The 25,749-nt window shown below is 43.9% G+C and overlaps 1 protein-coding gene across 1 annotated transcript in view; it reads right to left on the bottom strand.

The window, feature by feature from the left end:
- Elovl2 (ELOVL fatty acid elongase 2) overlaps nucleotides 1-8,905 on the bottom strand; it is a 39,997-nt gene extending 31,092 nt beyond the window's left edge. Inside the window, exon 1 of the mRNA XM_041632764.1 lies at nucleotides 8,842-8,905. Coding sequence (XP_041488698.1) covers nucleotides 8,842-8,844 — 3 coding nt within the window. The 5' untranslated portion in view covers nucleotides 8,845-8,905. The remainder of the gene's footprint in view (nucleotides 1-8,841) is intronic.
- Nucleotides 8,906-25,749: the final 16,844 nt, after the last annotated feature.

Genomic DNA, 25,749 nt, shown 5'->3' with positions numbered 1-25,749 from the left:
GCTACTAAAAATCCAATTACTACAAAAAATTCTACGTGAAGAACTCTACCAAATAAAAAGCTAAAATCTGACACATAATTAAAAAATTCTCTAAATACCTCTTCTCTAATTATATATGGTTCAAAAATACACAGTTCCTAGTCACACTAACTCTTCCCTCTGTCCACAGCATGCCTGTTGTCTCATCCTGCTCTACAGTTTTCCCCATAGTGCATCTACCACTAGTATGCTGTTTATTGTACTCTTTATTTAGATCCATATTTATTGTCTGGTACCTTCCTATAGATCACAAGCATGAATTGACACACCCATTGTGTGATTAAATATAAAACAAATAATTATCATACATATTTGACACATAAATGAATTCCAAGGAAATAGTATCAAATGGAAAATAGTATTAAATTAGTTGAAGGAAATTCAGAATTTCTTTACAAATATGTTAAATCAAGCCAGGTGTGTGGCGCATGCTTGAAATCCTAGCACTTGGGAGGTGCTGGCAAGAGGTCACTCCCTCAACTACCTAGTGAATTTAAGGCCAGCCTGGATTATTCTGTCTCAAAAATAAAACAAACAAACATGATACCCTCCTTCCCACATCAACCTGGTTTAAGGAAAACTGAGTTTGAGAACTTTTAATGCAATGCTTGTCGAACAAACAAACTGAATATGCATGTGCAACATGCAACTCCTCGTCAGGGTAACGAGAAAAGTAGATATATACAATGCCACAAGCAATTGTCTGTAGAAGAAACACAGGCATAACGTGGGTTTGAGTACCCAGTCTACCACTTGCTAGTTACAAATTACAAATTACAAAACAGTTTCCAAGATACCCTTCCCGCTAGCAAGCAAGGCTACTTTAGCACTTTGTTTTTAAGATTCTGAATTTGTAACCCGACTCAAGTCTTGGTATCCTCAAACATGGAAAAACAACAGATCCATTTATCAAACAGTTATTCTCTATGTGTCTCCTGTGTGCAGGCTCCATTGTGGTCTGGAGTCAGCAGGAGAGATGGCAGGGGTGATGCACACCCTTATAGACTGGGTGGTGGAGAGAGACTGAAAACAGCAGGCATAACAAACAAGCTATCAGCTGAACAGATGATGCTAAGGTGTTTCTGTACACTAACATATAGAACAAACGTATGGTGCTGTAATTTCATGTTTAGGGCTGGGCTGATCACAAACAGAAACAGGGTGTGTGCATGTGACGCGTTTTACTTGAAAGTGGGTGAACAGAGAGTCAAGCCATGACAGACTGAGTCACCCCACCAAGTAGTGAAGCACTATGCAGGGCAGTGAGGACTTTGTCCAGAGACCCAGAAACTTCAGGTTGCCTGGTTCAAAGTCCCGCCAAGCCTGTCTTCCACCAGTCCCTTCCATAGTAACTTCACTCCAGCCAGGCCAGGTCCCAGTACTTGCAAACCCCATATCCAGTGATCCCTCCAAGAGAGCATAGTCTTTCATTCTCTGCTTATTTTGTTCTCACTCATATTCTTAAATGTCTCACCACTTTTCATTACCTCTAAACTGACAAGAGAAGCCGTATACTCTAACACACACAAATCCAATAATTTGCCATGCTTGGATTTAATAATGGAAAGACTGAGGATGCGGGGGGAAGGCAGATAACAGAAGAAATATTTTCTAGTAGGGTGGTTTTCGGGGTTAAGGCCTTAAGCTAAGCACCGTTAAGAAGCTCAAGTCAGGCAATTTGATGTGGGTGGCTGAGCAAATGGCTGTGGCTTAATCTGATTACAGGAGGCTCTCTGGATTGCTTAAAGCTGTTATTCAAATCCATGGCAGTTTTCAGAAAGCAGGCAGTTTGCTATGACACGAGTGCATCTACAGGGAGAACCACTCAATAAGAAATGGTTTTTAAAAAAGCGCACACGAGCGGTCTTTCAGGTTTTCCTTTTCATCAATTACTTTAATAGAATTCTTGTAGCCTCAGGGATCTGAGGATGAGACAATGAAACCTTGCCACATTTTCATTCCTCCCGGGGTGGGGCAAGGGGAGAAATCCTGAATATTAAATTTAATATTTCCTTCATAGGGATATAGGTTTTTAAAATGTAAATGTGTTTAGATAAATCAAGACGTTGAAAACCTCTCCAGTCCACGAATACAGGAAGTCACAGCTGTAAAGACGGGTACGCCTGAGCTTCTGTAAGCAATTGCCATCTCCCTGTTGGGAGGGCTTTACATACACTGTCTAATCTGATCCAGTCTTTACTATGTATGACAGTCTAGGAATGAGAAAACTGGGCTTCACATGGCTAAACAACTTGGGAGACACAGAGATCAGGGAACTAGACCCAAGAGTGTGTAACTAAAGGGAGAATTTTTAAAAACTGAACCATGAAAACTAGTGGAAAGAATCAACATCTTAGCTAAGCCCCTACATCACCCATGTCCAGTAGGTAACTTTCTACACACAACACAGCCTCCTCCTGCACATCCAATCCTTCTCTACCTCCTTCAAAGTCTTAACTAGAACCCCTACTCTCAAGTTTAACACTTGTCCAAACCTGGCCCGAGCCATCTCTGGCTGTCACAAAGCTCAGTGTCCACATTAAAGCATCCACAGAGTTGTCCTCGCATGGACTGGGATCTGTGAAGTCAGCCTTGTCCACGAAGGATGATGCTTCCCAAATCCATTATCTTCTGAAGCCTTACTGGCTATTTCCTCTCCCTGTGAGGTTCTGGTCGGTTCTACATCACTGATTTCACGCACACCCAAACAGACCCAGCTACTATCCAGGGTGGATCCCAACTCCTTGAGGCACACACGCAACAGTTTTACAAGTCCCCCTCTTTCTTTAGCTGCAGAGCACTAGATTTCAACGTTGTGTCCACTTGATTCCTGGCCTGAAGAGCCCAGGCTCTTCCCCCAGGAGACAAGGTATTTGTATGTTTCTTTAAAGAGTAAGTTACTCAATACAGAGAGTGGATTCCATTTCTTCAAAGGAAGCGCAAAAGCAAACTATTCATTCCAAAGTCTGAGCTGAGGACTGTTACAAAGGCTTGTTCTGCCTATAGGAGGCAAGTGCTGATAAGATTAGCGTTGTCTGCAGAAAGTCCTAACCCAGGGACAGTTCCACTCAATTCTCACACTGAAAGAGGAAAGAAACTTAGGAGCCAGTTAACCTAATGGGCAATATGAACTTAGCAGTATCTAGCAGCGGGGGTAGAACTTTCCAAGTGGCTGGTGTCTGAGCATGCTACAGTTTAGTAAGAAACGTGGTCACAAAAATCACTGGGGCTTAGGTTGCTTTTTGCTTCGCATTTGAAACAGACTTCAGGTTGTGAATTGTCAAATGACTTGTGATGAATGCCATTTATTTTTAGGAATCAGAACACACACACACACACACACACACACACACACACACACGCCAGAAAAGGAGTTGAATATCTTGATGATACAAAGGAGTAACAACTGCCCAGCCTCTGGAGCAGGGTGTGAGAGAGCCCCCCAGAAACAATTTAGATAGGATGTCCTAGTTAGTGGCATTTCTCCAGAGCCGAAAGCACCCTCCCTCCCAAACTAAATTCACCACTGACTTTCCAAGGGCTAAGAAATCTGATTTCTAAGCCAAAAAATTTGTGGGTCAGTTTAAAGAAGGCCTTAAGCACAGAGCAGAAGGGCTCAGGCACAGGATGCTCCTTTTTCCAGACACAGAGAGGAAAGCCAGCTTGAAGGGAACTCTGAAAACAGCTTGCCAGCCAGTGTGCACACCTGTTATCCCAGTGCTTGCACTCAGGAGGCTGAGGTAGAAGGGCAAGGTACAGGCCAGCCTGGCTTATAAAGTGAGACCCTGCCTCAAAACAGAACAGAGCAAAACATATAAGTACTGTTTCTGCAATACAGACACATTCATCTTTAAAGGCACAGTGTTCTGAGCCTGCCACCTAAATAAGAGTCTCCAAGTAGTCCTAATGCCTATGGAATTCACATCATCCTAGGGATGCGCGCTGAGACTGTGCTCCCTCCCATGTTTGGAGACAGGGCCTCTCACTGAATCTGGAGCTTTCCAATGTGCCTAGACTGGCTGGCCAGCAAGCCCAGGGATCTTCTCATCTCTGCCCCCCAACCCCTAAATACTGGGGTTACAGTGCTCAGTACCATGCCTAGCTTTGGGGTAATGCCAGGAGTCTGGAGTCAGGTCCTCATGCTGGCACACCATCTCTTTACTGACCACCCTCTCTCCAACCTGCAGTGTGTTTAAGTTATAATAGCCAACTACTATAAATGTATATGAAGTGAAAAGTTACCCAGAAAATTCATGGATCATAGCTTTGCCTATATTAAGAAAAATATTCATTTTTAATTTCAGTATGAAAATAACACTATAAATTTTATTATGTATAAATAAGAACGTAACCTGGCTTCTTTTACACAGTACAGTAGATTCAGTTACAGAAAGATATGTTTTGGTTTTAGTAAGAATTTATGATTAAATGATAGATTTTGGGTTTTAAAGCAATTGTATGATTACAAACATGGCCATGAAATGCAAATGCAGCTCCAGTTATACAGAGGCCTGGCTGCACTGTGGTAGAGCAATCGCTGCTGAACCCTATGACGTGCCACTGGCTGGAGGAGTGTGTAATTAGCCCTTAACATACCCCTACAGATAAGTGGAGGAAAAAAAGCAGTGTGGTGGGACTCGGGTGTTCTGACCTTCAAATTCTCAACATGCAACAATGTTAGTGCCTATGATAGACTAGCATCATCCCTAGGGTGATCACCTAATATTGAAATACATATTGAGAACACAGACAATGCTGGTCCTTGGGAAGTCTGAATTCAGTGAGAGATACAAAGGCAAAAGACACCATTACTAAGTACAGGATCAGAAGGGGCCGAGAGTACTTGAGTGAACTAGGTAGTCGTGCTGATGCCTGAGAGTCTGGTGTGTTTGGAAAAGGGAGGCAGGCTCCAGCTTTCAGTGCCGTGGTTATGTGAGATCTAATCACAGTGGTGGTAAGAGACAGATACACAACTCCCCGGGGAAGAGCCCTGGCTGAGTCCCATCTGATGCCAACAAAATAATTGTATGCAAAAGATTAACCCCACTTAGCAAGTGGGTAAACTGTGTGTTAGAGTGACCCGCCCAGAGGGCAGGACTGGTGGTAATCCAGCCAGCACTAAAAGCTGGGTTTTCTGACCACCTGTCCAATACCTTTGTTCACAGGTGCAGAGGAGAGCCCTCTGCTTCTCACCATGCATCAGACAGTGAGAGGTCACCACTGTCATGGTCTCTGCTATTACTATTAATTGGAGCCATGATGTCTCTTGAAAGATTAAATGAAGCTCCATGTGCAAAAAATGCTTTTAAGGTTCTAAGATCAATTTTAGTTTTTCTTTCTGTGAATTATTTTCCTTTTCTTTTCTTAGATGGATCATTTTAATGCCAAGCTGTCATTTAAAGTAATTATTACTTTTTGAATATTAGAAATGAGCTATAAAATAAAAACCATTATGATTAAACATGAGAAAGGACTGAGGAAAGAAAAGGGAGATGTGGAGTCCAATGATTCAGAGAACATTATTTCTCAGCAGAGGCAAGAAGTTAAAAATCAAGAGAGCAAAGAGGTAGAAGCCTTGCAGGAAGGGCAAACATGGCAGAAACTGAGCCGGAGTAGAGGTGAGAAAATGCCAAAAAAAATATTTTTTTTTCAAACAAAACCCTTAGGCTATTGGACAAAAACCAACATGAAAGAAGAAAATGCACCAAGAATCAGGTGTCTGACACAGTAACCTAGAGAGCTGGTGGAATTACCAGCAGCCTGACAGAGGCTGAAAGGTGAGCGGCTTTCTTTGCCTAGTGTTGGGTCTAAGGTGGCAGCATGCTTCTCATGAGTGGAAAGGGTCTCAGAGATAAGAGACAAGTTTGGATGTGCGTGCTACAGAGAGCTATTTGTTCAATATGATGACCTCCAAAGCAAGAGCAACTAAAATACAGCCACCCTGAACTAGCATGTGCTAAAAGTAAAAACACACTAAAATTTAGGGAAAAACTGGGAGGTTTCTTTGTTTTAGGTAGAATCCTTTTTACAGCACAGGGAAGGCTTGAACTCACAATCCTTCTACCCCATTCTCCAAGTGTTGTCATTGCAAGAATGCACCACCATATCCTGGACATGGTTTTGAAGATTTTGTGTGGAAAGGATGAGTAAAATTCCTTATCTTTTTGTGTCGGTTGCATGTGGATGTAACACTTGCCTAGAATAGGTTAAATGCTAACATTGCTTGCCAGAGTCTCTGCTTTTTCAAGTGTGCCTACTAGAAACTGAAAGCCATGCATAAGCTTTATATATTTCTATTAGACTCATAAAGTACATGATCTTATTTATTCCTCCCCCCAATTTTATAATATCGTATCTTGAAACAGTCACTATTGCTCTAGCTGGTCCTGTGGCTAAGCCAGGCTGGTCTCAATCTCCAGGCCCTCCTACTTTGGTTTCCCACATACTAGAAACACATGCATGCACTTCAATGTCCTGCCATAGTATCACTTTCTATGGAAGAAAATCCTGACATCACATAGTTAAATGTGGAGCTGAGATTCGAACTCATGAATGACACCAGATCACATCAACTTCAAAACAAGTCATGCTCTTACATCACCAAACAGCTAGATTTCAGATTTTAAACAGCAAAAGTAATGATTTATTAGAATAACCTTGTCAGAATTAGTGATGGCCTAATCTTATTATTCATAATTAAAAACAAAAATAGGTAAATGTGTGACTTCCGAGGTGTGATGAATTACCAATGATGTTCACACAGTTTCACTCTCCTGGGCTAACAAAGTCTCCACGGCAACTTCATTCCTTAGTGAGCACCTGCTCATAGCAATTGCACACCCTCCAACAAGTTAGACGGCCCATGTCTGATTGCCCAGCAGAGGAAACCCATCATCAACATAACCCAGAACAGAAGGACCCTGCTTTCTGAGCACAACTCAAATACATGGCACAGATGAGCTTAACACATTTCCAGCAATCTTCCAAACCACAATGCATTTCATTCAACCCTTTACCAAAGAATCAAAATGTTGAGCTTACCCAGTTGGATAATTTAAAAATACATTGTGTCTGGTATGGTGGTTCCATCCTGTAACCCTAGCACTCAGGAGGTGGAGGCAGGAGGACTGAGATCTTGAAGCTAGCCTGAACTAAGAGATTCTGTCTCAAAAAAAAAAAAAAATTCAAGAAGCAAAATCTTATTTTCTTACTTTCTGCTAGAATTCTAACAGTAAAATCTCCTGCAATGCAAACTGAAATAAAAAATGAAGCATCATTAATTTATGTTTAGTTCATGGGTTTAATTGCGAAAACAAAGCTGCAGCTTCTACTACCTGGACAAGACTAGCTGAGGACCACCAGCTGTTTAATCTTAACTCCGTTATGTTCAAATCTTCTCATGCCAATGCCACTGGCAGTTTGTCTCTGATTATGATAAACACACTTTCCTAGACCAACGGCAGATCACCGGCATACATTTACACTGTGCAAATGAGGGGAAAGGAGCTTGAATAGCATTCTTTGCAGTAAGACTGATTGGCAGAGACATCTTTGGCTTGGATGTATAAGCGTCTATCAACTGACCCACTTACTTATGAACGCTACCCCCACCCTTTCCCCTCTACCCCATTTCTCAGAAGTGAAACTGCTCGATTTGGACACAGATTTGAAAATGCCCATTGAAAAGGGGCTCAAACAATACAGAAACAAAGATTTTTAAGACTTTTCCTTGACGTTGGCCCAATGACTGCTTCATTGAGTTCAATATTCCTGGAAGCTTTCCCTAACTAAAACCTATATACTTTGGAACAAAGGTTCAGAACCGAGGGGGGGGGGGTTAGCACTAAAAATGCTCTCTCCACTCAGAAGACTCAAGTGGCAGAGGCGGTCACCAATATTCTAATCGGTGAGTGTCTCCTGTCCAACAGCAGAGTGTGTCTCCCTTTAGATTCTTATCACCTCTGTCAAGTGAACAGTTCTTGTAGTGATTCACTTCAAGGACGCTACTGTCTCCCGCTTAGCAAAGCACAAAGTACTTTGCTGATTTTGTTTGTTTGCTTGCTTGTTTTTGTTTTAAATAAATGGTGTGTGCCACGAACTGTTGACAAAGACTGTTCACCAAAAACTTGCATTTTAGTGAGGGAGACATTCAATACACTAAATAAAGCAACAGATTATACCATGCTTAATAGAGAAAATGAAGGAGGTACGGAGAATAAGTGACGGGTGTGCCGGATTTTTAGTGCTAAGGCTTGACCATTCAATCAAGTAGAGAGTATGCGGGAGGAAGGGGACAATCTAGGGCTGACTGGTATCAGGTGGGGCAAGAAAAGCGGACAGGCGCTTCACAAATTTAGCAAACCCTGAGGTGGAGGCGAAAAGACAAAGACCAATGAAGACAAATGCGGATTTGAAGACAAACACAGGATTTACGGACTTCTTTTCTTTAGCGGGGAGGTGGTTTTTTTGAGACAGGGTGTCTCACCGTGGCCCAGGCTGGCCTCGAACTCGCGGCAATCCTCCTGCCTCAGCTTCCCTAGGGATGGGGTCGCTGCCTGCCCTGGACCGGCTCCCTCCGAGCCCAGCAGCACACAATCTCCGTCTTTGTGCCCAGGCGCCTGGCTTCGCGGGAGACCCTCGGCGAGCGGCTCGGGGAGAGCGTTGGGCCGCGGCTGCAGCGCCGACACGCCCCCGCGCCCCGTTACCCGCCGGGCGCCCGAGACCCCGCGCTCGCACACACCCCCCCTCGGGCCCCAACGTCCGCCGCCCGCCCGGACGAGGCGCGCGGCCCCACTCACTCACCATGGCCGCGCGGCCGCGATGCGCTGTCCAGGGTAGCCGCCTTCCTCTGCGCCACGCCGCGCGCCGCCCGCGCTAGTCACTCGCCCCCGCCCCCGTCCCCGCGCGCCGCCCGCCTCTCCGCCCCCTCGGGCGCGCGCCGCGCCCTGCCCGCTCCGGGCCGTTTCCTCCGCCCCGCGCCGCTCGCCCTCCGGGGGGACCACGCGGGGGAGGAGCCCGGGCACGGGCAGCGAGACCGTGGCCCCAGAGGCCTGCGCGGCCCCGCTCCGCGCGCGCCCCCGCCGACGCGGCGCCCCCTGCCGACCGGGCGGGGATTTGCAAGTCCAGCTAGCGTCATTGGCTTGTGCTTAGGCGCATCTTGGACCAGGCCCCTGGAGGAGCCACCTGCAGTTCCTCCACTCTCCATGACCGGGTCTCCGAGGAGGGGCAGGGCGAGGCTAAGCGTAAATGCCAGGTGATTTAAATTGGGCACGCAGGTTTGCCCGATACAGAGGACTAGTGGGGTGCACGGCTGCAATCCCAGCACGTGGGGAGCAGAGACAGGAGGCGTGGGAAAGAGTTCAAGGCCGGCCTTAGCTTCTTAGTTCAGCACCGGGCTGAACTTCATGAGACCCTGTTTCAAATAAGTAAATAAAAAAAGACAAATGATAAGTCGTATACTTTTTGGGTGTCATCAGGATATTGGCACCAATATTCATTCTAAACTGGCCTTTTCAGAAGATCTTACTTCAGTGTCGGGGGCTCAGGCGGCTTATTCAGTGCTTCGTTAATAGTGAATAGAATTAGATCCCAGGCCTTTGTGCATCACATGACCGCTTTTCATTTTTGACTTCAGAATGAGCTCGCACTTTTCTTTGATGGCTGATGTGATAAACTTGAAACACATGCACAGGTGTTAGGTACCTCTTTCGGCAAAGAGGTGGTGATCATAAAAATGCTAAGAATCCTAAGCCTGACCACCAGAACCTGAATTTCTCATCAACAACTTGTTTTCCTCTGCTCTGAGCAGCCTGCAGCTGCTCTGAGCACAAGACCCTGATGGCAGGGCAGTGGATTCTGATGAGTCTGCAGCTGAAAGATCCCGAGAGCTGGGGCGTGGCCAGAGCCCTATAGAAGCTGCCCCTGAGCACAATAAAGAGGGCGTTCTTGGCGCTCTTGTATCAACGATGTTCCCGTGGCCCTGTCTGTCTCTGTCTGTATGTGTGTGTTTTTAAATTTTCAGCCTAGTTCCCATAGCTCGCGGCGAGTAGAGCGCAGAACGGAACAGGTGTAGTTTTACACCAGTCCTTTTTCTTTGTATATTTTATGTTTCCCGTATGGAAAGTGCATCTGAGAGAAGTCAGAGGACTGGCAGCTAATAGTGACAGCACAAAACCACAAGTCCCCGAAATCTTGAACCAGTATTCATGTGCTCGCCATGGCCACCCAGTACCCGCCATGATCAGAAGTGGGAAGTATAGGCAGTGGCGGGCATCCTGTGTGTGTGTGCGCGCGCGTGCGTGTTATCTGAAGATCTCTTCTTTCGACACCTCCTGTGATGGTTCATCTTTACCGTCAGTTTGACAGGATTTAGAACCAACTAGGAGACACAGCCCTGGGCATGTCTGTGAAGATGCTTCCAGAGAGTTTCCAATGAGGTGGAAAGACAAACTCTGAATGTGGACTGAACCATCACATGGATGTAGAGAAAGTGATCTAAAGACTAATATTTGTTTTCCCCTGCTTCCTAACTGTGCACATAATGAGATCAACTGCCTCACAATCTCACTACCATGATTTTTCAACCATGATGAACCATGAGCCAAAGTAAACCTTTGGTTCCTGTCTTACTTGGGGTTTCTATTGTTGTGATAAAACTCCATAGCCATTATCAACTGGGGGGGGGGGGTTTATTTTGCTTACAATTCCTTGTCACAGTCCACCATCAAAGGCAATCAGGACAGAAACCTGGAGTCAGGAACCGAAGCAGAAGCCACATGGGTGTGTTGCTTACTGACCGACTTCTCATGTTTGTTCAGCCTGCTTCCATACAGCGGTTAGGACCACTACCCCAGGGTTGGTACTACCCAAAGGGAGATGGATGTTTGTACCACAATCATCAGTCAATAAAGGAAATGCCCATAGGCTTGCTGCAGCCTAGTCTGGTGGGGGCATGTTCTCAATTGAGGTTTCTTCTTCCCAAAGGACTCAAGTTTATGCCAATCTGACATAAAACCAACCAGCACAGAGGTAAATAAAATGAGATTGGTCTCGGTGTAAGTAATTAACATTTCTATTGTCCAATAAATTAGTGAAGATAAAGATGAAAAATGCAATGGTGTTCAATGGTTTGAAAAGCCTTGGTGGTTTGCCACAGGAACCACGATAAAAATACATCACATACTGTTGTAGTATATTATTTTAAGGTGTGTTACTTTTGTTTATACCGTGGAACATTTGTTTAATCATGTAAAGATGTGTTGCTTTTGTTTATGCTAACTTTGTTTAACTCTGTGAGGCTGTGATTCTTTGCCTGTCTAAAACACCTGAAGGTCTAATAAAGAGCTGCATGGCCAATAGTGAGGCAGGAGCAAGGATAGGCAGGGCTGGCTGGCAGAGGGTATAAATAGAAGGAGAAACGAAAGAGAGGAGCAAGATAAAACAAGGACAGGAGGGCATCAGGCCAGTAGCCTGCCACACAGCCAGCCACCAGAGTAAGAGTGAAAGTATGGTATACAGAAATAGAGAAAGATAAAAGCCCAGAGGCAAATGGTAGAAGAGATAAGATGAGAAAAGCTGGTAAGAAACAAGCTAAAGTCAGGCATTTATACTTAAGAATAAGTCTGCTTGTTTCTGATTTATTTGGGAGCTGGGTGGCAGGCCCCATAATAACAAAGAGCCAAAAGGGCAAAAGAGTAAAAAACCAAACAACTACATTTTGACGTACCAACATGAGGCTCAAATTTCCACGAAGAGCCCAAGAAAGCTTAAAAAACAAGAACAAAAACCCGATATTGCTCCTTTAAGAAACCCTGCTATACAGCAGAGCTCCTCAAGTAAATGCTTTGTTATAAGAGTTGCCGTGGTCATGGCATCTCTTCACAGCAATAGAAACCCTAAGACACCATCTTCAAGGATTGGCAACTTATGACTAACCTTGTATTATCTAGATCTCCATCTACTTCCCTTGCATTATTTGAAGCAAAAAAAAGATATAATATCTTAACTGTAAGTATTTTAGTATGTCCCGAAAGATAAAAATAATTTTTACAAAATCACAGTTAAAATAATACTATGCGATGTCTTAAAAATTGGTCATAACTGCTTAACGTCATTAAACATAGACTAGGCACGCACAACTTTCCAGTTACTTTATGTCCCCTTTCCTCATGCTGCTTTCAGTTTTTCTGTTTCCAAATCTCTTTTAACCTCATTTCTCCTCATCCGTCTCTTCATTTTCTTCTCAGTGGATAAGCTATCAATGCAATCATCTGGACTAAAGAGTGTCCAGCAGTTTGGATTTTGTTGCCAGCATCTTACTCATATGAGCTCATGAGCTCGGTGATTTTTGGCATAGCTATTATAACAAAAGTTTGGTCAGGCTCAGGTTAGGTTTTTGACAGGAGTTCTTGATGAGGTAGTGCCCCCCCCCCCCATCAGGAAAGTAAAAAACAAAAACAACGAACCAACCAACCAAACATTACAAACCAAAAACCTGATTGTCACGCTTCTTGTGTTTAGGTAACAGTAAATGGCCACACTACTGACTCCTTAGTGCTACAACTGAAGTATTCTATTAGCCCTACACTCCTTTTCCATGTGCTAGCTAGGATTCTTGGAAAAGAAACACCTTCTCATATACCCTTCAGTGACCTAAGGAATACAATGTGTGTAGGAACACAAGGTAAGTGCCAGGTATAAAATGAAAAGTGGATTTACTAATTGCAAAAAATGTGAATGGCAAGTCCAAAACTGAGCTGTGAAGGCAGTCCAAGGATAAAGAGTTTTCATCCTAGCTGGGAGTGGTGGCATGCCTGAAATCCCAGCCTTTGAGACGCTAAGGCAAGAAGATCACCGGTTTGGGACTAATTGGTGATTGCATAGCAAGATTCTGCCTCAGAAGAGAAAAAAAATAGAGAAGAATAAATAGTATTTGGAAATACTTGCCCATATCAACACTGCCACGTCAGCTGCCGTTGCTCAACTTGTTTTCACTCCTTTTCTGATCGTTCCGAAAACAGAGTGACTCTTTCAATGAATGCGTGAGGAAAACCCCAGAAGAGCTCACGTGTGCAGTGCTTCTAAAGGGGACGGGTCAGAATGCGGGAGAGTCCGTCATGAAGAGGGCTTTATTTATTTTAGTTTTTAATGAAATCTTGGGCTGCCTCTCTCTCTAAAGCATGTGGATGATAGAACTCCTGGAACAAAATACAATCTAACATCAAAGCAAAATTAGTTCTGCTACAGGGAAATTTGTAATGGATTTTTCAGATGCTTTAGGTTAGTTTCATAGACATGGTCTTTGTTATTTCTGTTCACCCCATGCCACCCAAGGTTACTATGACAGTCTAAAAATTGGGCTCAGAGATCTTCCAAAACTATACTAATTTTTATTTATTATTAGAAATATAGTTCCTTAAAAAACCCTACTAACTCAATGATGCCATTTACATGGATGAGATGAAATAAATGTGGCTATTCCTCCTTCAAGGTCTGCATGATACAGAAAGGACACATTTACAGACAATAGCTGGATGCATGCCTCCAGTTATCACAATGACATGAGATGTGCATTAAACAGTTAAGTCACACAAAAGCAAAAATTACTGTCTGAGTTATTAAGCACATTTGTAGTTTGTGTTTTCCAAGCTTCAACACTCTCTCAAATGTAGTACCAGCAGTGAGGAAACCAGTGCCACCCGGCGCCTAGAGGGCCTGCCCAGGTCTGGCAATAGCTGTAATTCACTGTGCAAGAGACTACATTCTAGGAAGCGCACATATATGAAGGTTAGCTAGCAAGTGTGGGGCCAAGTCATCAATTCTGTTCCTGGCCCTTTGATGTTCATATACCTCGTAGGTATCTGTCTCAATCATTTGCACTGATGTGAAACTGGGTGAAGCCTGGTGATGTTGCCAGATGATTTGGGCTCAGATACTCTAAGGATGATGCCTCATGCTTCAAAGGCAACAGGACATTCCTAAATGAAGTTTAGTAGTCCCTGACCTTTGATACAGAACAGTCTTTTTAGGGGCCCAGCATTTATAGTTGTCACGTTTATTATGCAACTTTGAATGCACCCAGTTCTCCTAATGCTCATTCCACCTCCTGTCTCCCTAGCAAACATTGCCTAGCTTTTGGACTTTGCTAGGTGAACATCTGACTAAATACACAATTTTATCTCCTGCTTTAAGCTCTGCTCAGTGGCCAGACAATCTCTTGGACGTGTTTTCCAATAACATTTCTCGGAAAGTACAACATACTCATAAGTGCAAATGTCTAGCCACATTCTGAATTCTTCATACAAACAATTAAACACTACCTTAGATCCTTTAAGGAACAGGTAAACAGCCCTTATTCAAGTAAAAAGGCAAAGGTAAAAACAAAAAGCAAACACACCCATGTTTAATTTTTGTGCTTATGCTTTGATTAATTTTGAGATTGTCTTGCTATCCAGCGCTGGGTGGCCCGGGACTGGTTGTATAACCCAGCTTGTCCTCAAGTTTGTAAGCAGTCCTCTTGCCTCAGCCTCCCAAGTACTGGAATTATTGGTGTGAGCCACCAGCCTGGCATCCACCTGCTGTGGGACAAAGGTTTTACTTTGTAAAGATTTGTTTCTTGTACTTGTTTAATAAAATGCGGATTGATCAGTAGCCAGGCAGGAAGTAGAGGTGGGGCAATGAGAACAGGAGAATTCTGGGAAGAGGATTCAGTCTGCAACTGTCACCCAGCTGCAGAGGAAGCAAGATGCGACTGCTTCCTCTTGGTACCTTGGGAAAGGTACCAAGCCATGTGGCTAACACAGACAAGAATTATGGGCTAATATAAGTTATAAGAATTAATAAGAAGCCTGAGCTAATAGGCTAACCAGTTTGTGATTAATGTAAACCTCTGTGTGTTTCTTTGGGACTTAACAGCTGTGGGAACAAGCAGGACAAAAACCTCGATCAACATCCACCTGTGTTTTTATTGAGATTAGTTTAAATCTTTATTTCTCCAGAAAGTAAGTTGTAAATGAAAATTCTAAACGTGAAATGATAGCCTGGTGTGGTGGGGCACGCTAATAATCTCAGCACTTGAAAGGGAGAGGAAGAAAGACAAGGACTTTAAGGCAAACCTCAGTTACATAACAAGTGCAAGACTACGCTGGGATTTATTTGACCCCTTGTCTCTAAAAAAGTGGAAGAGAAGGCTGGTAGATGCACCAATGGGTAAATGCTTGCTGTGCAAGTGTGGAGGATCCGTGTTCGGATGCCCAGAACCCATGTAGAGCCAGACACAACAGTGGCCACCTGTAATCCCAGCACTCTTGTGGTGTGATGGCTGGAGAAAAGGGGAGAACCCCTATAAGCTCTCAGTCTAGTTAGCCTGGACCATGAGCAGTGAAACATAAGAGACTGTCCCAAACAAGAGAGAAAGCGAGGACCAACACCCAAGTTTGCCCTCTGACCTCTACACTCACACCTTGACATGTGCACACCCTTATGGCTTGTCAACTTGTTTACAGTCTGTTAGGTCTTCCATCTACTTGAGTTGCCCTAACTTGTATTTAATCCTAATCTATTTTTAAGTAATATCAAACTTCTTCTCAATTAGTAAAATAACTCTAAAAGCCAGATGTGGGGAAATGAACCTAATAACCTGGTGCCTGAGAAAGTGAGGCAGGCTGATTGTGAGTGAGAGAATAATTTGGACCCTATGGAGAACATGTCTCCAAAACTAACCAACTAGCTGGCATGGTGATACATGTCTACCATCCCAGCCCTTTGAAGGTAGAAGGCAGAAGAAAAATAGTTCAAAATTAGCTTAGACCATGTAAAACCCTGTTTCAAAACCAACCAACCAGAGATGTATGGTATCAATTTCTTTTCTTCCTAAAGCACGTCAAGAGGTAGACTCTATTTCCCCTCTCCTTAAGCCTGGTCTGACATTGTGATTTGACATGACCAATAAATTAGGCAGAAATCTCCATGCATTCACCAATGTTGTGTCTAGACTTCTGAGTGTGCCAGCAGCTTCTGTCTTTGCTTGAGGAAGTCAGAAATTTGAATTATGGGGCATAGTATAGAAAGAGGAGTCCCGGTGTGAAGAAAGATCAGATGTAAATCTTGTGAGCAAGACTTTCTTGGACCTTCCATTGCACTCCATGTGCCCACTAAATTCAGTTGAGGCAGTGACCTTCGCTGATTTTCTGAAGAGCTGAACCCTGCCCAAATTCCTAATCTCATCACACGAGACAAGAAAAATCAGTCAAAATGTTCCATCTATTATAAAACACCCTCCAGAAAATACCCATTGGTCTAGAGCCAACTGAGCTGTGTTCCCATCTCGTGATATCCCAGTGTGTAAGCGTGTGACAGTCAATTCTCACTGTCAACTTGACTGGATGTAGGGTCACTTAGGAGACCAGTGGGGCACATCTCTGGGTGTGTCTGTCTGTAAGGGCATTTCCTAAGAGGGTTAACAAAAAGTGAAACACTCAGCCTGAGTGGTGCCATCCCATGGGCTGGAGTTCTGGACAATAAAGAGGAGAAGGGGACAAATGGCAGACACTGGCATGTTCACGCTCTCTGTTTTCTGGCCTCCGTGGTAACTCTTCTGATAACTGGACAGAGCACTCTAAAACCAAGAGCTCAAATAAAGTTTTTCTGTCCAGCATTTACACCATAACTATGAGAAAAAGTAACCAATACAGATGGAAAAACTTAAAACCATATGGGATTGGTCTCACTGTTAGTAGAAATACAGGGTTATTCAGGATCTAGACGTTGAATGTGTAGACTAACAATAATAATTTTTCAATGTGCATTTGAATGTCATTTGAGTGTCATGAAATAATTTTGTTTCAGGAATTCTTGCCGAGGCTTCAGATACTGAGACTCTATAAGCATTTCAACTGAATAAAAACTTTATTTTTTTTTCACATTGGAAATTTAAAAACAAAACCCTGTATGCCATGGTGAAGGGAATGCTCCTGAAGTACCGGCCGACACTGAATCCCCACCTTTTGGCTGGAAGCCTTTCTCTGGAGAGGTACACAGACGGCTCTGGGCTCCACAAGCCGAGACTGTGTTGTGTGATGGAATTGGAGGCCTGCCATTCAGACCCAGGAGGAAACAGTTGGATGGGATGATGTGTTAATTAATGTGGCTGTCGAGGAATTTTCAGTGTTTTTCTTTACTTCCTCTAGCTTCCTCTCAAAGGTGGCTTAAAGAGAAAATTACTCATAACCAAGCTTTGCTAATAGGCTTTCTGTTGCTGCAGAAAAACATCTGGGGTTCAGTCCAAGGGGGGTTGGCTCGGTTGCCTTTGGATTTGTGGCGAGGGGCATCATATCAGCGAGAACATGGTGCAGCACAGCAGTTCACCTCTGGCCAGGAAGTGAGAGGAAGAAATTAAGGCCCCACAAACCTCCCCTTGAGGGCATGACTCCCATGACCCCAAACCTCCCATTAGGTCCCACCTTTTAAAGATTCCACCACCTCCCCAGAGTGCCAGGCTGATGATAAAGTCCCTACCACATGAGCCTTTGGGAAACACTCAAGAATCCCAGACATGCTTTCTTGTGATACCAGTACCAACAGATAGATGGAAGAGTGAAGAAAAAGATGACTTCCTTAAGTATGTAAAACACTGAAATGCCTGCTGGGGCTCAGGGATGACTCAGTAAAGTGTATGGTGTACGAGATGAAGACCCCTGAGTTCCAACCCATGAACCCATGTAAAGAAGTTTAGCATGGTGGTGTGTGCCTACAGTACCAGCATTGCATGGTGGTGTGAGCCTGTATTACCATCACTGCGTGGTGGTGCGTGCCTGTAATATCAGCACTGCATGGTGGTGTGAGCCTGCAATACCAGCACTGCATGGTGGTGTGAGCCTGCAATACCAGCACTGCATGGTGGTGTGAGCCTGCAATACCAGCACTGCATGGTGGTGTGAGCCTGCAATACCAGCACTGCATGGTGATGTGAGCCTGCAATGCCAGCACAAGTAGTCGATGCTGAGGTTGATGTCTGTCCCCCATAAGCACATGCACACAAATGCACACACACACACAAACACACATCATACACACGCGCATGCACAAAGAGAAAAATTCCTTCTTCAGGCCTTCCTCATTAAAGATATCTAAAAGTCCGGTTTCTTGCTACTGAACGATAGTCATCACTACTCATTATCATTTTATTTCCCCGTTTCAGAGAGCCAGGTGTGTTTGCCCCAGGGAGTTGTCCTAGGCTCAAGCAAACCCCTGTTCTAGGCCTCACTGCTTCTCTTCTGACATTGTGCCCACAGGCTCATGCGGGAGCAGAAAGTACAGACAGGGTCACTTGTTCTAGTTCTGATGGCTTTTCAGGGGATGGAATGGTTCCATTGCCCAGCTCTCTCTCTCTCTCTCTCTCTCTCTCTCTCTCTCTCTCTCTCTCTCTCTCTCATACACACATATATTCAGAGGGAGGGAAGAAGAGAAATATGCTCTCCCTTATAGCAGTTGTTTTTCATCTGCTTCCCAAAGGAAATCAGCCACAGTAAATACATCTGATTGGGTGTGTCCCTCCTAAATCCATTTTGTTGAAACTAATCCTCAAGGTGATAGGGTTAGGTGGACTCCTTGGGAGCTAAATGGGTGCTAAGTAGATGTGTTAGCTAATTTCCACTTGGTTGTGACAAAAGCCTTGAGAGAGCTACTTAAGGAAGGACAGCTTTGATTTGGTCAACATTTGAAGGGTAGAGGAAGTGTAGTGGAGTGAGAGGCTGTACCTGTGGCTGCAGGAGCGTGAGACAGCTGATCACCTGACTGCTGGTCACACTGCTATGCAGCCTTGAAGCAGGAAGAGATGGATGTCGATGTCCGCCTCCTCCTTTCCCTCTTTTTATTAAGACCTGGACCCATCTCCAAGGGTTGGAGCCATCTCCATTCAGGACAGGTCTTCCCTCTTGGGAATGCCTGCACAGACATATCCAGAGTGTCTCCTAGGGGATTCCAGAGCCCACCTGCACAGACACATCCAGAGTGTCTCCTAGGGGATTCCAGAGCCAGCTCAGCTGACAACAAAGAGGAACTATCACAAGAATACTGCACCATATTTGGGATCAATGTTTACATAAAACAGATCCCTATAGAGTCTCCTGACCATCTATCTACCCGAGAAGATACAGCAAAGCAATGCATTCTATTGGGCCCAGTGAGGCGGTTCTTTAGATGAAATGGCTTGTACTACACACTGGACAATCTGAGTCCAATCCACAGAACCCATGTGAGAAAGAGAGAACTGACTCCCAAAAGTTGTTCTCTTACCTTCCCATATGCACCATGACACATGTACGTGCACACAAGAGCACACATACACACACACACACACTTCAAACAATACACACACAACACACACTACATACATACACAATACTTATAACATTTATAAATACATAAAAAAGAAATGTGGTCTGTGGATTGGAAAGGGGGCCCCCATTATGTACCAAATTCACTGGTGCTTCAATTTTAAAACTTCCTCATTTCCAGAATTTCCAGGCAGCTATTTCTGTTGTTTATAAACCACTCCTCTTGGGATGTTTTATTATACTTATAGCACAAAGGGACTGAGTATCAACTCAACAGCAAGTCTTGATTCATGTAAACACTTCATCATTTAACCTTCCTTGTCCTATATTAGCTTAAAACAAATCCCATGCTATAAATTTTAAATCTGTGAGCATACCAGGCCGTTTCTTCCCTCCTGTCAACACTTAAAGACTCTTTGAGGAAATACATGATCAGGGTTTAAATAGAATCTGTGTAGCAGGTAAGTGTCCCTGTTGCCCAAGCTTGACAACCCAAGTCAAACCCCAGTTGCTTTTTTAGAAATTTTTATTTTGTGATTGTGTGTGTGTGTGTGTGTGTGTGTGTGTGTGTGTGTGAGAGAGAGAGAGAGAGAGAGAGAGAGAGAGAGAGAGAAAGAGAGAGAGGGAAAATGCATGAGTATATGCACCACATACAGACAGGTACCCATGGAAACAGAAAAGGGCCTTTGAACCTCTGGAACTGGAGTCACAGGAAGCTGTGAGCCAGATGTGGGTGATGGGAACTGAACTTTCATTCTCTGCAAGAGCAGCAAGTAGCCACTGAGCCATCTCTCTACCCATCCAGGTCTTTTAAATTAATTAATTGATCAATCAGTTAATTATTCAGTGGTGCTGGGGATGGAACCTGGGACCTTATGCATGCTAGAGAAGATCTCATCCCCAGACCCCAAACTTTTCTTTTATAAAACTTTGATTTCTATGCGGTTCTTATGTTTTAAGTTAGCCATAATTCTTTATACCATTGGCCAGTACTTAACTCATTTGCATCGGTATCTAATGAAGTCTCATACACTGGAAAGGACTGGTATGTCTTTCATTTCCTTTTGATCTATACTTTCTGTCTCTTTCTCCTTCATTAGACAGTCTTTATACAATATGCTTTTTTCATTATTGCACTTTAGGTCTCAGTCATATGAATGTAAACATGGTACAATAATGGTTGTTTTGAGGTATTTGTATGAGCCAGGCATTTTTGGAAGTACTTTGCATATACTTTCTCATCTTGACTCTTTTTCAGGGCTGAGAATCGAACCCAGGGCTTCCTGTTTTCTAAGCATGCACCTGGCCATGGAGTTGCCTACTTAGCCTCTCCTATCTCATTTAATCTAGACCAGAACCCACTGAGCTGGTTGTCAATTTCATCTTATAGACAGAAAGCCAAGGGTTAACGAAGTGAATTCAGTTCCCTAGGAACACATAGTTAATAAGAAGCCAAGCAGAGTTTGAAGACCACATCATTCCTACTCCAAAGTCCATGCCCTTAACCTGCAGCCTCTACATCAGAGAAAACGCATCCCGAGAGGTTAATACAGTGCTACATTATTCTCGGCATTTCAGGGGCGTTTTTGAAATATTTCTTAAGTTAACAAGGGAAACCGGATGTTATCATAAAACAGCCACCCTGTCAAGCTAAATCAACAGAGACCTATTGATCAGCCGGTCTGTGGAACTGGGTGGGAGTTGGGTAAAATTGGCAGGTAAGCCAGGTATGGTCACTGTCTCCCACTCACCACCCAGAGACTGCAGACAGAAGACTCTGCTGAGGTGAGTTAGAGCAGGCAGCAGGCTCTCCCTGCATGTGAGGAGATCCCTAAGTAGGGTGTTAATAGACTTTGAAGCTCACTGCAACTTCTATTCCTTCCAGAACCCAATGGCATGTCATGTAGGCAGATGAGCGCCCAGGCCTTACCATGCCCTGGCTGTCTTTCTTGGCAGAACCCCAGTGGGAAGCACATTGTCCAAACATAGAAACTGCCAGCATCTCTTCGCCAATGCCTTTATTTAAAAATCCAGTATTGTCTTTGAATCAGTAGTAGCTATGGTTCCTTTGACTCCTGTTGGCTCTCCGTCGCTAACACATGGATATAAGGCATCCTTCAGCTTTGTTCTGGTCAGGTTCTGTCTTGGCAGGAGGGCCTAGGTTCCCAAGAAGACCAGCCCGGAACTTCTCTGCTTACTGGGATTACAGTCCAGTGTTGCAGGGACCGAGATCACTGCAGGAGGCCCATAGCCTGTGGTTAGCTGCAAACCCATCTTAGAGTCCCCTCAAGTCTATTAAGGTAAGAGATCATATACTCTTTTTCCAGACCGTGGGAGAAAGAGCTACTGACTTCCACGCTTGCTACTCTGCTTTTATAACCCTAAGGGAGAAGTGTGGTCGAGCATTGATGTTTTGTTTCTATTTAGTCCCGTCTGCAGCAGAAACTCAACCCTCGGGCTGTTGACCCTCTGCTCTAAGCCTAGTGTTCTTTTTGTTTCCTTGTGTACCCCGAAATGACAGTGTTCTTAAGAAAGCCAAATAGCTCTGAACATGACTTAGAACAGCGATTCTCTACCTTCCCAATGCTGCAACCCTTTAATACGGTTCCTCATGTTATGATAACCCCAACCATATGATTATTTTTGTTGCTACTTCATAACTATAATTTTGCTACTGTTGTGAATTGTGCTATAAATATCTGTGTTTTTTGATGTTCAAATGACCGTGAAAAGGTTATTTGGTCCCCAAAGGGATTGTGACACCCTCAGGTTGAAAAACCACTGAATTAGAGAAATGCCTAAACTGAGAAATAAACTACCACTTATTTCAGCCCATAAACTGTACACAGCAACAGATTAAAAAGCCAAAACCAAGATGCATTCATTTTCCACGTTAGCAAAACTCATCACCAGGCAACAACATGTAGGTGATAGGTATAGCCCACAGGTGCTAATTTTGAAGATGCTAGGATAATTCCAAAGGCAGTTTTGCGCTTCTGCCTCTGATGACATTAAACATTGTCAGCTGTTTCTTGTGATGGATCAGTGTACAGTATAGTATGTGGTAGTTGTGACTGTGATGCTTCGGATGCCTCTGGCTCTCCTTCCAGAAGCACAGTAGAGCTGCAGTTCCGGAGCTCTGGAAGGACGTGTGATTTGCTTTAAGACACCAGGAATTGGGATCCAGCTCTATTGGTAGAGTGCTTGACCAGCGAGACCCAGGCTAGTCTTGGGTAAATGAGACCATGCCTCAAGATTAGGGAGCAGGGATTAGCGAGCTGGGAGATGGCTCAGGGTAAAGTGAGGATCTGAGTCGGTCCTGAGCACCCATATAAAAAGTTAGGCACATGTAAAAGGGAACTTTAGTTCTACGACCTTATATTCTACAAAACTGGACACATATTTGCTGTAGGAACTTGAAGCTGAACCGGTGTCTCTAGTATTCAGAAAAGGGATGTGGCGCCTCACGGTGCCAAAGTAGTGTTTGAGCACCCTCTGCTGGATGAATTAGGTATGTCTCAGGTAAATACAAGCGACTACGGTCAATATGATTTGGGGGTGGAGTTGGGGGCACAACTTTTTAAATATAAGCTCCGGAGAAGATTTCATCTAAAATCTGCACCAAAAGAGGTGTGTTCTTTAAACAAATACCTGCTGACTCAGCATCCATGTACCAGAAGAGTTTTGTCTTTTACAGACCCCAAAGAAAATGAAATTTAGAAAAAAAAAAATGATGGGCTTGCAAGTGATGCTGGGCGGTGGTGGCGCACGCCTTTAATCCCAGCACTCGGGAGGCAGAGGCAGGCGGATCTCTGTGAGTTCAAGGCCAGCCTGGTCTACAAGAGCTAGTACCAGGAAAGGCTCCAAAGTTACACAGAGAAACCCTGCCTCAAAAACCAAAAGAAAAAGAAAAGAAAATGAAATTTAGCAGCATAGTCCTTAACAGACATACAGTTCACATATTAAAATATCTAAGACACATTGGAAAATTAGGAGATTATAATACTATGCTTTTCTCCTTCACAACACCCCTGCTACCCAATGCAAATATATAATCGGACTGTACTTTCTCTACAATGTCTTCCAATTTATCTGCCAAATCTCAGTCCAGATTCTGCCAGCCCTATTCATTCACACAAAAAGCCAAGCTACAGACACAGTGTGAGTAACAGGAAGTCTGTTTTATCACCATAAGTATCATCTCCATCTTCAGGGAGCCTATAGACTGCCACCCAGGGAAGAAATCAGGAAGTGTTTGGCTGTGAACTGTGAAAAGAAGTGATTCTCTGTGAAGATGTGACCTCATTGGGAAGGTAATCGGAAAGCAGGGCTGGCATGCTCAGTGGTTTGCAACACCGGCACTTGGGACACTGAGGAAGGAAGACACCAAGCCCAAAGTCCTGTTAGGATGTAAAGTGAGTTGCTGGGTTACACAATAAGATTCTGATGCAGCAAAGAAGGGAAGGGAAGAGAAGAGAAGTGGAGGAAAGGAAAAGGAGGGGAAGGAAAGGAAATGGGAAGAGGAATGGGGAAGAGGGAAGGCCAGAGGTGCAGTGAGCTCTCAACACCAAGGAACCAGGGTTCCATTGAATATGTGGGAGGTTTTTATACCACTTGTCCAGGGATGATGGAATATCGCGGCTTACTTTTCTTCTTTTTAAATTTTACTATTATTGTTTTAGCGTTTGTCTGCATGTACATCGCTGGCTCCGGCTGCAGTGAATGTATTGCCTTCTCTGGCCTCTACAGGCAAGCAGGCACAGACATATTTGAGAGATTTTGACACCTTTAGGAGGTGGAGCCTAAATGAAGAAACTGCATTGTTGGGAGAAGACCTTGAACTGAAACCCAGCCCCACTGCCTGTCCCCTTTTGCCTTCTCTTCCTACCAAGATGTGAACAAGCAGCCTTCTCCCTGCTGCTGCTACAGCCACAAGCTGCTCCAACTGCCATGCCTTCCCTTCATAGATGGACAGAACTCTCACACCGTGAGCCAAAACACACCCGCCTCTCTTTGGCTGCTTATTTTCAAGTTGTTGAGAAACAAACAATGAGAAAAGTGGCTAACAAAATGGGTAAAAATCTACTAAAGACCGAGTGCCCTTAATCAGAAAACACAAACAAAGTCTGACCCTTTTGAGCATCGTTGAGACACTACCAGTAGAAAACGCCACACTTGACCACACATGGGAGGCCACAGACGAATCACAAACACAGACCTGCTAAAATGATGTATAAAATTGTCTTTAGGCTATGTGTATGAGGTAAGTATGAAACGTAATTTGAATTTTGTGTTTTGACTTGGATCCTATGCACCCATAACCTATCTTACTATGTGAATCCAGATTTTCCCAAGTTCCAAACCAAAACCAAACCCCAACCACAGTGGTCCTGCGCATTCCGACTAAGGGATGCCCAACTTGTAAGTAGTTTACTGCCACGGGGCAGTCGATGCATTTTAGAGCCTACTCACCACTTGACTGAAACATTTCTAATAACCAAGCCCCAGGAATTTCATGTGGGCGTCCACGTGGACAGAATGGGAGTAGGAGCAGACTGTTTAAAGCAATGCCATGTTTCTAGCTAAGGTCTGTGTGAGCTTTTGTGTTTTGTTATCACTATGGCAAAACACAGAAGATAATCGTCTGCTTAAAAGGACTTATTTCCTTTCATAGTTTCCCAGGAAAAATATAGATATGATCTCCCTGTTAATATTTTCAGTGATTGCTGTCTCTATTGCTCTGGGCAGGTGAAGGTAACAGTTGGTGACAGTGGTGGGGGGAGGAGAAAAACAATTTTCCTTCTATAACGCTAACAGATGCAGAGACAAGTGAAAGCAGCACAAGGTCAAAGGTCAAAGGTCACACCGCTAGGCTAGTGCTATACCACTCATCCTCAGCCTTCTAGATTGTGAGCTGAGCCTGGTGGTTCAGGCCAGGAATCCCAGCACTTGGGAGACTAAGGCAGGAGAATCACTGCGAGTTTGAGGTCAGTCTGGGCTACAGAATGAGACCCTGGTTTTAAAAAAGAAAATATTTTTTTTCAATGCCGTGCACTTAATTATATAAAGAGTTTGTTGTTGTTGTTGTTGTTGTTGGGATCGAGCTAGGAACTTTCCATCTGTCTGGTGTTAATTAGTTGTTTTTAAACACTAATTTGGGAAATGGTGCATTTTGGTTGTTTTATAAATAGAGTAAAAAAACCCACTGAAACTGTTGGGAAAATTTAAACAAGTAAAGCAGTTCCATGTCCCTGCTTGACACCAGTTTGTCCCAGAAGTGACACAACTGTATAGTTTTTGACAACACCTGAAATTTATATATATGAGACGAAATCCTACTGGCTAACTTGGAACTCACTATGTAAACCAAACTGGG

This window comes from Microtus oregoni, unplaced genomic scaffold, assembly GCF_018167655.1.
Source record: "Microtus oregoni isolate MIOR12 unplaced genomic scaffold, Mior012 000042F_ref0000377, whole genome shotgun sequence".
NCBI lineage: Eukaryota > Metazoa > Chordata > Mammalia > Rodentia > Cricetidae > Microtus > Microtus oregoni.
Note: the sequence above shows the minus strand (reverse complement) of the source record. Positions and strands in the feature narration are given on the sequence as shown.